Here is a 13,381-nt window from a genome sequence, read left to right on the forward strand (position 1 = left end):
AACTCTATGGGCTAGCTAGTTCAATTATCATTATCACTATTTTAAGACAAAGAGAATGAGTTTTAGAAAGGCTGTAACTTATCCATAGTCACATTACTAAGTATATTCAGGTCTCTCAATTCCAAATCTATTGCTCTTTCCACTGTTTCTAGTTGTGTGATCTTACTCAATATCACTGGATCTCAAGTTACTCATCTGTAAAAATGACAGTCTATTCTATAAAGACTTTTCCAATTCTGGTATTCTATGCCTTATCTGGCATAATTTGACTAGTTAGTTACTAAAATTACTTTTTAAATAAAACATCATTTAGACATATTACTGCTATATTTAGGTGATATTTTAAGGCATTTTAAAAAGTAAAAACATTTCAAACAATGGATAACTGAAGAAAACATAATTCTACTTATCTCCAACCATGTAAGCACATATCCAGTACATATCCACAAGTTTTTTTTTCCTTAAATACAAAAATTTTGACTTGATTATATCACCTTTTTACTTGCATGATGGAATTTCTACCAATGTCCCAAGGAACAAAGTGCCTGAGGAAAAAATTACTTCCAAAAATTAAGACTAAATACTCTTCTAACAAAATACTCCTGTACAGTTAGTTTCATAACCCGAAGTTTTAATGATTTGAAGTCCCGAAATCCTAATGATTTGAATGTGGATGCCCAAATATTCTAATATGTACTCCCTTAACAATAATCAACAGGTGCTTAAAAACAACCTACACTTTATCAATGAACCCGGCTAGCCTTCTCAAAAATGTGTGCCATTGGACCCAAAGACAACCAAGCAAAACTGTGTGAAGGGCTCATCATAAATTCACTAGAAGCAAAAAAAACTTCAGTGTTCACCATATTAATGTCTTCCTTATATATGGATAGTATATCATCACAAATCATATCTCAATGAAGAAAAATAATTGGTTCTGAAGATTAGGTCATTAAATGAAAGACAAAATCTAAGAACTGTTAATAAAGTATCTTACATGGACTTGCCAGCTAGAACAATTTAAACATTATTTAAGATTCCAAAGTGTTACCATGTAAAGAAATTTATAAAAATAAATACTTTAAAGCTGGGACCTTCATGTAGTCCAATCTCATTTTACAGATAAAGAAACAAAAGCTCAAAGGAGCTAAATGACTCTCCCAAGGTCACATAGCTGAAGGCTCCTTACTCCCTGACCCAGTGTTCTTTCCAATATACCACAATGCCTCACAGACTAGGGAGTCTAGGATGTACACTTCAAAACCACTACTCTAACTACTACTGCTGTGACCAAGCAGCTTTAAATAAACCCCCTTTTTTTCCTAATTATAATCCTAGACTGCTATATGTTGCTTTATGATTTTGAATACACGATGTGAAAAATCATGTTCGAGGGTTCTGTATAACCTGCAAGGCTTATTTAAAACAACCAGGGATTTAAAAGCAATAGGTACATAATAAGCAAAAGTTGATTAACTTCCTGGCTGTGTGACTTTGGACATGTCACTTATCTTCTCAGTGGTCCAGGAAACTCTAAGAATTTAAATTACAGATCAAGTACAGATCTGATCGGTAGAGAAAATTCCTTCAAACAATGAAATTCTAAATCCAAGGCTCCCTTCTTCCCTCTCCCCCAAAATGATTATTTCAGATTTAAAAATTTAGTGGAATCAAAGTACCAAGTTTTAACAAAGTGACAGGTGTAACATATTATCCTCATCAATACTGATTTACTGAACAATGAGTGTTCATTTTGAAGATTTTACAATTAGCCTAGGCTCTGAAAACCCAAAGTTTACCTACTCATTATCAAAATTTTTATACTGTAAGTTCAGATTCATCATCCAGACTAATTTTAATTTAAATGACAGAAAAATGGCATTTATTTTTCTTGCTTTTAAAAACACAACTTTGTGTTCTTATAACATAATCAATTTATCTTCCCTTTTTTTAATGGTCATTGTAATTTGCTTCCTTCCCACCTCATGCTCAAAAAAAAATTATCAATGCCAGTTTTGGGATTCTCTTCAGAGATCTGATCTCCTCTTAACATTCCAAGACTTTAAGAAAATGTTTTGAGTATTAATAAAACTACCATTTTAAGATATATGCCTATGCAGTTAGTTACGTGCCTTTTTCAAGTAGAAAGAGGACATGAACTGTTTTACTATTTTCGTCTACAAGGATGTTTAAACTACAAAATGAATCTATTTTACAATGCCTTATCACACCATGAATAACCAATGCTGAATGTTCTCGATGAGGTTATGTGCAGAGACGGTATGTAAATATAATACAGGAATATCTTATAAGAAAAAAAAAGGCCCAACCCACACAATTTCATAAGCAAGCTGTGAACAGCTGTTGTATAAAGTTCAGGAAGAGTAACTGGCATCCATCAGCTCTATCTTTCGCTCCAACTGGAAATGAAAAGGTACCCAACACAAAAACCTCACCCCCAAATCCAATCACAACAGAGGGTGACAGCTCTTCCCCTCCTCCCCCCAGCCCGCTCGAGCTGTTCAGCTAGAGATGGGACAGTTCCCCTTGACAGCTCCTCTCTTTGTTTTGCCAGGCTCCCCCTCTCCTTCCCTCCCCCTCGTGATGCTGCTGACCTACATGTGAGCTAGCTCTGCATCAAGCAGGAGAGCAGCCCCAAAAACCGCCGCTCTCTCCTCCCCGCACCCCATGCCCCCGGGTCTGCCGGCTCCTCCCAGCGGGCGCGGGAGCCAGGCGGACCAGGGAGTCAGGAGGGCAATGAGAAGCCGCGGGGGGGAGGGGGGCTGCAGGGCTGGGTCACCCCCAAGCACTCCCCGAGACCGCGAACAAGGGTTCTGTGATCCCGACAGCCTCTCTCGTGACGGATCGCGGGGCTGCGCCGCCACGGGGGCCGCGAGCCAGGGGAGCGGCCGCTGCCGCTCGCGGGGCGGGGGGCGCTCACCTGCTCCCGGGGGCGGCTCCCCGGCGTCGCCCGGCTCGGGGGCCAGGGTGACGGTGCCATCCCTCCAGACTCGGATCTGCGCGGGCGCCTCCACTCGGCGGCGGGGCGCGCGGCTGGGGCGGCTGCGCGGGTCTCCGGCGGCGGCCCGCAGGGAGCCGCAGCACTGGTAGCACACGGCCCACGCCTGCTCCTCGTTGATGGGCTGGTTGTAGAGGCGCAGAATCTCCTCCAGGCTCAGCGAGTCCCGCGGACCCCCGCCGTCCAGACCCGCCGCCGCCGCCGCCGCCGGGCCCGAAGCCGGGGAGCCCGACCCCCGCTGCTCGCCGCTGCCCCCGGGCACCGCCGCGGCCGCTCCGGAGTGAGCCATCCCTCCCGCAGCCGCCTCGTCCTCCTGCTCCCTCCTCGGCTTCGCCTCAGCCCAGGAGCATCTTCTCTTCCGCCCGCCGCCGCCTCCCCATCCCCGGAACCGCCGCCGCCGCTCAGCAGCTCAGGCACCTCGGGAGCTGCGAGCGCCGCCCGCCCAGACCGAGCCCGACGCAGGGACAGCCGCGAAGCCTGGGTCCCCGCGAGAGCGAGAGGAGGGGGCGGCGGGGGGAGGGGAGACCCAGAGCAGGAGGATGCAGTCCCAGCCCGCCGCCGCCGCCGCCGCCTCCGCGCCTATTGACAAGCGCCTCCGCAGCCCCCGAGCCAGCTCATAGCAACGCAATGGCGTCCGTCCCACCCTGCCTTCCCAACAGCCCCGCCCAGCCCCGCCCCCCCCGGCTCCCGGCTCCGGGGGTTCCGAAGCAGCAGCTGCTGCTGAGGTTACCGCCCAGAGTCTTCACTTGCATCACCACCGCGCCTCCTGCGGGAGGGAGCTGCCACCGGCCGGGGCAGGAAAGCACCAGTCTGTCCCAGAAAGAGAGGCCACAGAGGAGACCTGTGTGTGTTCAACTCACAAGGTCACATTGGTGCATGAGGCCCAAAAGTGCAAGTGGGTTTGGCGTCTAAGGAGAACCACGTCTCCTCAGGCTTTACCCAGCAAAAGGCACGCTTTTCTCCAGCAGCCCGCGTCTGCCAAAACCTTGGCTGTGTCCTCCAGTCGCCGCTGGGTCCAGCGGGCAGGCCGGTGTAAGTTGATTGCCCACTAAGTTTGTAAAAGAGGGGCATATTGTTGCACTGGATAAAGTTAGCCTTGGCCTCAGGAATCAGGAAGACTTGGATTTTAAGCCTACTTCTTACACTTACTGACTGTGACCCCGGGCAAATCATCTCTCTCAGTGTCCCCAAACAACTCTCTAGTCAGTCGATTATCATTTTGTCAAGCTTATACTATGTGCCAGGAGGGTACAAAGAAAGTCAAACAGTCCCTACTTTGAAGGAGCTCACCTCTTGGGGGGTGGGAGTGGGGAGGAGACGATGTACAAACAAACACGTATAAACTAGCTGTTTACGGGATAAATTGGAAATAATTAAAGGGAACGCAATAGAATTAAGAAAGATCAGGAAGCAGTTAATGATTTGCCCAGGCAGAGGGCGGTTTCCCTACTAAATTCCCTACATCAATGAAATCACAGATACGGACCTACCCGTTCCCCCCAATAGGATTGTAGACTTATAAACAGCTAGGGAATTTTGAAATAGTATGTAGCTAGGTTAGCTCCCAAAAATAAATAAATAAAGGCTTATAGAACAGTGGCTGCCTTTGCAAATACTCTTGGTGTCATTTTCAGCTCATGTTCAGCTTTTGTCTGTGACATCTAGATGCTGTTCCTCACATCGAGATAACGTCTCCAGTAACAATTTAGAAGCATAGTCATCATCACAACAGCATTCATCACAGCCCAATTAACCCAGCCTATTCATGTGATAAGAATGGATGATACCTCCACCTCTAAGTAGTTAAGTGATGAACTGGAGGATAATTAGCCACAGGGTGGGACAAATAAATATTCCAAAAGCACACTGAACCAATATCATAAACCTATAAATATAATCCCAGCTTTACACCAGCAATAATAGATAGATCATTCTTGTGCAAAGCAATGAGATGTGGTAGCATGCTTAATTAATAATATTCCACCATGAGACTACAGGACTGTTCTGATAACCCCTACAGGAAGCTGCTAAAGTAATTATTTGGATGGAAATTATACAGCCAATATTAAGTAGCACTTCTCTTTATGTCAGTCTTCTTATTCAGAATTTTATGCGTAGAACTATCCGAAATGGTCCTATCTTTTGGTACAAATTGCAAGGGTATATAGCCTGTTGCTCTGTTAAAGTTCTACTCTCAAGTCTCATGGTGTAATTGTAACCCTGAGTTTTTTAAGACTGTGACGCTGAAGCATAAGCTCTGCCAGGCTCTACCAACCTGGAAAGAATTTGAGTGAATACATATCTATCATCTGAAAATTCACCACAGCTAAATGTGAAGAGGCTTATCACCAGGATGACTTCAGAGTGATGAATTATGCAGCCACAACAGCTCTTAAAAACCACCCACTAAGTCATAGTGGTCTGTATAAATGTAGGTGCTTGAAGAGGGCAGTTTCAACCTACCCAAACCACCAAAATCATAAATCCTTGAAGTATTGTAACTATAGATAGTTGTGCCTTAAAGCACCACAATGCAAAGGAGTTGCGTTGTTTTATGGGAAAGAGGAATCAATTGAGGGTTACACGAGCAACTTCAATGTAATTCAACATTTATTGAGTAACTACTGTGTGGAAGGTATGTGTGGACAAGTAGGGAATACAAAGAAGCATGGTCTCTTCCTTCAAAAAAAGCTTACAATTTAGTGTTGTTGATTGGCCAAAAATAGGTCACAGGCCAAGCCCCACTTGGTCATTGTTTGGGCCCAATTGGCTCAGTGAATGTAAATAGCAGTTGTTTCTGTTTTGGCCAAAAATCCATCTTGTCTTCCCCTCCCAGATAGATTTTTTTTTTTTTAAACTAGGTCAGAGAGGCCATTCTCTGCCTCATTTCTTACCTAACCTCAATCACTTATTGGATGTTGCTTCAATCAAACTGAGACCTGTTAAGGACTTCAGCTTAAAAAGGCCAAGTTCTCCTTCTCCAGTCATCCTGATCTATATCTTGCAACCGGACCCAGAAATGTCAGAAGAAAGTGAGGCTGGTGACTTCACACAGACCTCCCTCACTTAAATCTAATTCACTTGCATGTCGTGGCATCACCTCCCTGATGTCATCATCCTCTTTGAGAAAGGACAAACAACAACAAACAACAATTTAGTAAGAGGACATAGAAAATAACTATATGTCATGGAAGATTGTATTAAGTGCCATAGGAGAAATAAAAATCACTATGGGAACACAGAGGAAGGAGAAATTATTTCCTATTGGAAGAATTAAGAAAGCTTCATTTTGTTGTTGTTAGTCATGACCCCATTTGGGGTTTTCTTGGCAAAGATACTGGAGTAGTTTGCTATTTCCTTCTCCAATTTATTTTACAGATGAGGAAATGAGGCAAACAAGGTGAAGTGACTTGCCCAGGGTCACACAGCTAGTGTCTGAGACTGATTTGAACTCAGGAAAATGAGTCTTCTTGACTCCAGACCTGACACTCTATCCAGTGGGCCACCTAGCTGCCCTAGAAAGGTTCACAGAATCATAGATTCAGAGGGGAAAAAAGACCTTTGAGGTTACGTAGTTCAACTCTTTTATTTGATAAATGAGGAAATGAGGGCCAGAGAAATCAAGTGATTTGTTCAGGATCATACATGTTATAAATTGACAGAGTTCCATAAAGTAGATAGCATTTGATCTCAGTTTTGGGGAAATGGGTAGAATTTTGACAAGTAGTTTTGGAAGCCACTGGATTTTAGAGTCTTTATAAAAGGACTTAATGTCCTTAATGTCCAACTTATGTCCTCTCCAAAACCCACACTATAATATACTGGTCAAGAGGTCATTTAGCTTCTGCTTCAAGACTTACAGTGAGAGGGAACCCACTACCTTTTCAGGCAGCCCATTCCACTTTTAGGTAATTCTAATTCTTAGGAAGTTTTTCCTGACAAAATTAAATGTTTCTTTTTGCTATTTCTACCTATTGCTCCTAATTCTGCCTTCTTTGACCAAGCAGAACAAGCTTAATATCTCTCCCACAAAATTTTCTTACTTGAAGACAGCTTTCATATTTACATTGCCTCCCCAAACACACACACACACACACACACCATGCTAAACATTCCTTCAAATCTTTCCCATATAACCCTTCATCACCATGGTTGCCCTTCTTAAATTGTAGCATCCAGAATTAAACATAATACTCTAGATGTGATCCCTCAAGAGCAGAATACAGAAAAGCTGCCTTGTCTTTCTTCCTGGAAGGAATTCATGGACTCTCTCTTTCTCAGAATGGATAAAGGGATGAATTCAGTCAAGAAGATATGAGTTCAAGTCCTACCTCTGATAACATCCTGACTGTGTAAAGCTTGGCAAGTTACTTAACCTCAGTACTGTCAAGTAAATCTCTAAGGCTGTTATTGTTCATTGCAAACAAATTGCTGCCCTACATTGGTACAGGACACACTATCAGGTGTTTCCTATACCAACAAAATCACAGGTCCTGATCAAAAAAAAAAATTTCTCTCAATACCACCCAAGAACCTATTAAGTGTTTGGGCTGCCACCCTGCTAACTCACACTGAGTTTGCAACTCACTAACATCCCCAGATGTTCTATGGATAACATCTTAAACTATGCCTCCCTCATCAGACTACATTTATCCCTATTGACTTTCATCCTATTCAATTTGATCAATCATTTAACTTAAGATCTTAGATTCTGACTTTTATCATTCAGTGTATTAGATAGTCTTCCTAGCTTTATGTCACCTAGAAATTTGATAAACATTACATTTTTGCCTTTATCCAAATCATTGATGAAATCGTTAAATGGCAGGAACACCACTGCATTGGCAATAGATAAGTTATTCGTATGTTCAGCTGGGCTAACTCCTTTTGGGACTGGTTCACAGCCAATGCCTTGTCAACTTCCTCAATGGCTTTTAAAAAAAATTATCTAGTATTTTATTTTTCCTCAATTACATATAACGACTATTTTTAAAATTCATTTTTAAAATTATGAGTTCCACAAGTTGTGGTATATGAATGTAGTAGAATATTACTGTGCTGTAAGAAATGAGCAGACTTCAGAAGAACCTGGAAAGACTTATATGAACTGATGTTGAGTGAAATGAGCAGAAGTAGGAGAACATTGTACACAGTACCAACCACATTGTGCAATGACTGACCTTGATAGATTTAGCTCTTCTCAGCAGTGCAAGGATCTGAGATAACTCCAAAAGACTCACAATGGAAAATGCTATCCACATCCAGAGAAAGAACTTTAGAGTCTGAATGCAGATGGAAGCATACTATTTGCTCTCCTTTTCTTTTGTTGTTTTGTTTTGTTTTTTCTCCTGGTTCCTCCCATTACTTTTAATTCTTTTTTACATCATGACTAATGTGAAAATATGTTTAATATGAATGTATAAGTATATCAGATTGAATGCCATCTTCAGAAGGGGAGAGGAAAGGGTAGGGGAGAAAATACAAAACTCAAAATCTTGTGGAAGTGTTGAAAATTAAAAATAAATTAATTATTTTTTTAAAAACTGAGTTCCAAATTCTCTCCCTTCCTCTCTCCCCATTGAGAAGGCAAGCAATTCCATATAGGTTATACCTGTGTAGTCATGCAAAACATTTCCATATTAGCCATGTTGTGAAAGAAAACGTAGACAAAAAACAAACAAACCAACCAAACCAAACCTCAAAAAAAAAAAAAAAAAGTAAAAAGATATGCTTCAATCTGTATTCAGGCACCATCAGTTCTTTCTCTAGGAAGATGGCATTTGTCATCATAAGTCCATCAGAGTTGTCTTGGATTACTGTATTGCTGAGAATATCTAAGTCTTTCACAGCTGTCATCTTATAATATTGCTGTTACTTTATACACAGTACATTTAACTTTGCATCAGCTCATATAAGTCTTTCCAAGTTTTTCTGAGTGTCCTGCTCATCACTTTTTTTTTTAGGCGGTTGGGGTTAAGTGACTTGGCCAGGGTCACACAGCTAGTAAGTGTCAAGTGTTTGGTCTGAGGCCAGATTTGAACTCAGGTCCTCCTGACTCTAGGGCCGGTACTCTATCCACTGCTCCACCTAGCTACCCCCTCATCATTTCTTAGAGCACAATAGTATTCCATCTTAATCACATACCACAATTTGTTCATCCATTCCCCAATTGATAGGTATCTCCTCAATTTCCAATTCTTTGCCCCCCCAGAAAAGAGCTACTATAAATATTTTTGTACATATAGGTCCTTTTCCTTTTTGCTTTTTATCTCTTTTAGGATACAGACCTAGTAGTGGTGTTGCTAGGTCAAAGGACATACATGGTTTATAGCCCTCTAGGCATAGTTCCAAATTGCTCTCCAGAATGGTTGAATCAGTTCACAACTCCACCAACAATGCATTAATGTCTCATTAATGTCCCCGCCACCATTTGTTATTTTCCTTTTCTGTCCTATTAGACAATCTAATAGGTATAAGGTAGTCTCTCAGAATTACTTTAATTTGCATTTCTCCAATCAATAGTGAGTTAGAGCATTTTTTTAATATGGCTATAGATAGCTTTGATGCCTCATCTAAAAACTGTTCATATCTTTTGATCATTCATCAATTGGGGAATAGCTCTTATTTTTATAAATTTGTCTCTGTTCTCTATATGTTTGAGAAATGAGACCTTTATCAGAGAAACTTGCTTTGAAATTTTTTTCACAGTTACTATTGCTAACTGTATTTCGCTCCATCCTATTCCCCCACCCCTGTTTATTCTATTCTCTCTCTCCTTTCACCCTGTACCTCCTCAAAAGTGTTTTGCTTCTTATTATCCCTCCCCCCCACCCAATCTGTCCTCCCTTCTATCACCCCTTCTTTCTCTTATCTCTTTCCCCTCCTACTTTCCTGTAGGGTAAGAGAGATTTCTATACCCAATTGAGTGTGTATGCTATTTCCTCTTTGAGCCAATTCTGATGAGAATAAGGTTCACTCACTCCACCTCACTTCCCCCGCCCTTCCCATCCACTGTGAAAGTTTTTCTTACCTCTTTTATGTGACATAATTTACCCCAGTGTACCTCTCCCTTTCTCTTTCTCCCAGTACATTCCTCTCTTACCCCTTAACTTTTTATTTTTAGATACCATCCCTTCATATTCAACTCACACCTGTGCCCTCTGTCTATATATACTCCTTCTAACTGCCCTAATAATGAGAAAGTTCTTATGAGTTACAAGTACCATCTTCCGGGGCAGCTAGGTGGCGCAGTGGATGGAGAACCGGCCCTGAAGTCAGGAGGACCTGAGTTCAAATCTGGCCTCAGACCAAACATTTGACACTTGCTAGCTGTGTGACCCTGGGTAAGTCACTTAACCCCAATTGCCTGAAAAATAAAATTTAAAAAAAAATGAAAACAAGTACCATCTTCCTATATAGGAATGTAAACAATTTAACCTTTTTAAGTCTCTTATGATATCCCTTTCCTGTTTGCCTTTTTATGGTCTTTTCATCAAGAGTGCTTAAAAGTCCTCTATTTCCTTGAGAATCCATTTTTCCCCCTGAAGGATTATACTCAGAGTTTTTCTGGATAGGTGATTCTTGGTTGAATCATAGCTCCTTTGCCCTCTGGAATATCATATTCCAAGCCCTCCAATCCTTTAATGTAGAAGGTGTTAAATCTTATGTTATCCTGACTGTGGCTCCACAATACTTGAATTTTTTTTTTTTTTTCTGGCTGCTTGCAATGTTTTCTCCTTGACCTGGGAACTCTGGGATTTGGCTGTAATATTCCTAGGAGTTTTCAATTTTCAGTCTCTTTTAGGAGATGATTGGTGGATTCTTTCAATTTCTATTTTACTCTCTGGTTCTCGAATATCAGAATATCAGTTTTCCTTGATAATTTCTTGAAAGATGATGCCTAGGCTCTTTTTTGGATCGTGGTTTTCAGGTAGAGCAATAATTTTTAAATCATCTCTCCTAAATCTATTTTCCAGGTCAGTTGTTTTTCCAATGAGATATTTCTTTTCTTTTCTTTTCTTTTTCTTTTCTTTTTTTTTATTTTTAACATGTATTTTTAAAACTATGGGTTACAAATTTTCTCCCTTCCTCCCTCCCCACCTACCCTCATTGAAAAGGCAAGCATCTAGATACAGGTTATAGATGTGCAGCCATGCTAAACACTTCCATAGTAGTCCTGTTGTGAAAAACTAAGTATATTCCCCTTTATCCTATCCTACTCCTCATTTATTCTATTCTCTTTTTTGACCCTGTCCCTTCTCAGAAGTGTTTGCTTTTGATTATCCCCTCCCTCAATCTGCCCTCCCCTCTATCAACCCCCTGCTCTCTTGTCCCCTTCCACCCTTATTTTCCTGTAGGGTAAGATAGATTTCCATACCCCATTGTGCATGTTATTCTCTCCTTAAGCCAAATCCTATGAGAATAAGATTCACTCATTCCCTCTCACCTTCCCCCATTTCCCCTCCACTGTAAAAGCCTTTCTTGTCTGTTTCATGTGAGATATTTTACCTCCCTCTACTTCTCCCTTTCTCCTTCTCCTAGTATAATCTTCTCCCACACCTTAATTTTATTTTCCAGATATCACCCCTTCATCTTCAACTCAACCTGTGTCCTCTATCTATCTATACAAACATATACTTTTTCCCCTCCCACTACCCTAATACTGACAAAGGACTCATGAGTTACAAATATCATTTTTCCCTGCAGGAATGTAAACAGTTCAACCTTAATAAGTCTCTTATGATTTCTCTTTCCTGTTTACCTCTTCCATGTTTCACTTGAGTCTTGTATTTGAAGGTCAAATTTTCTATTAAGCGCTGGTCTTTTCCATAGGAATGCTTGAAAGTCCTCTGTTTCATTGAATGACCATTTTTTACCCTGAAGGATTATACTCAGTTTTGCTGGGTAGGTGATTCTAGGTTGTAGTCCTAATTCCTTTGCCTTCCGGAATATCATACTCCATGCCCTTCAGACCCTTAATGTGTTATCCTGATTGTGTTTCCACAGTACTTGAATTGTTTCCTTCTAGCTGCTTGCAATATCTTCTCCTTGACCTGGGAATTCTGGAATTTGGCTATAACATTCCTAGGAGTTTTCCTTTGGGGATCTCTTTCAGGAGGTGATCAGTGGATTCTTTCAATTTCTATTTTGCCCTCTGGTTCTAAAATATCAGGGCAGTTTTCCTTGATAATTTCTTGAAAGATGATGTCTAGGCTCTTTTTTTGATCATGGCTTTCAGATAGTCCAACAATTTTTAAGTTCTCTTCCCTGGATCTATTTTCCAGGTCAGTTGTTTTTCCAATGAGATATTTCACATTCTCTTCTATTTTTTCATTCCTTTTGATTAGTGTTACAGTGCCTTGATTTCTCAAATTGTCCCTGTCTTCCAATTTCTCCATTCTAATTTTAAAGGAAGTATTTTCTTCAGTAAGCTTTTGGACTTCCTTTTCCATTTGGCTAATTTTGCTTTTAAGGGCATTCTTCTCCTCATTGGCTTTTTGGACCTCTTTTGCCATTTGGGTTAGGCTATTTTTTAAGGTGTTATTTTCTTCAGTATTTTTCTGAGTCTCCTTTAGCATCACTCTCAGTTTTTCCTCTACTTCTCTTACTTGCTTCTCAAAATTCTTTTTGAGCTCTTCCATGGCCTGGGACCAATTCATATTTTTCTTGGAGGCTTTGGACGTAGGAACTTTGGCTTTGTTGTCTTCTCCTGGTTGTATGTTTTGATCTTCTGTGTCACCAAAGTAAGATAATATAGTCTGACTCTTTTTGCGCTGGTTGCTCATGATCTCAGCCAATTACTTGAGTTATAAACTCTTTGTTAAGGTAGGAGTCTGTTTCCAGTGTGGAGAATGTCCCAAGCTTCAGGGGTTTTGTGTAGCTGTGTTCAGAGATACTTCTAGGGACCTGTAAATTTTCAGTTCTTCCAAGGTGCTATGATCAAGGGGGAGGTGTTTACTCCTTTCCTGGCCTATGCTCTGGTCTTTGAGTACTCTTTTCTGTCTTGGAACTGTGAGGAGGGTTTCCTCTCCACAGCCACTACAAGCTCCACCATGCCAGCGCCCCTCCTTGTCCCAGGACCGCCACCCAGAACTGTGACCCAGATCCAAGCAAGGGCAAAGCAAAAGAATCCTGCACCAGCAGAGAGATCCCTGCAATCCCCCTCTGATCAGCCACTTGATTCTCTCTCAGTCTGTGGGCCAGAAGCTCAGGAGGCAGCCGCTGCCCTAGAGGCCACACTAGGGACTTGCAGCTGGGACCTAGCTTCTCTCTCACCACAGTCACAGACTTTTCCCACTGCCCTTCTAAGTTGTCTTTGGCATTCATGGGTTGAGAAGTCTGGAAACCGCCACTGCTGCCTGT

General features: G+C 41.7%; 1 protein-coding gene across 2 annotated transcripts in view; it reads right to left on the minus strand.

The window, feature by feature from the left end:
- SPIRE1 (spire type actin nucleation factor 1) overlaps positions 1-3,323 on the minus strand; it is a 240,612-nt gene extending 237,289 nt beyond the window's left edge. The window contains exon 1 of one of the 2 annotated variants that reach the window (XM_027852423.1): positions 2,942-3,323. In XM_027852423.1, the coding sequence (XP_027708224.1) occupies positions 2,942-3,308 (367 nt within the window). In that variant the 5' untranslated portion in view covers positions 3,309-3,323. The remainder of the gene's footprint in view (positions 1-2,941) is intronic. The other variant, XM_027852422.1, reaches the window with a different exon arrangement.
- Between the last annotated feature and the right edge of the window lie 10,058 nt (positions 3,324-13,381).

Source organism: Vombatus ursinus, unplaced genomic scaffold, assembly GCF_900497805.2.
Source record: "Vombatus ursinus unplaced genomic scaffold, bare-nosed wombat genome assembly UNPS02009573.1, whole genome shotgun sequence".
Lineage (NCBI taxonomy): Eukaryota > Metazoa > Chordata > Mammalia > Diprotodontia > Vombatidae > Vombatus > Vombatus ursinus.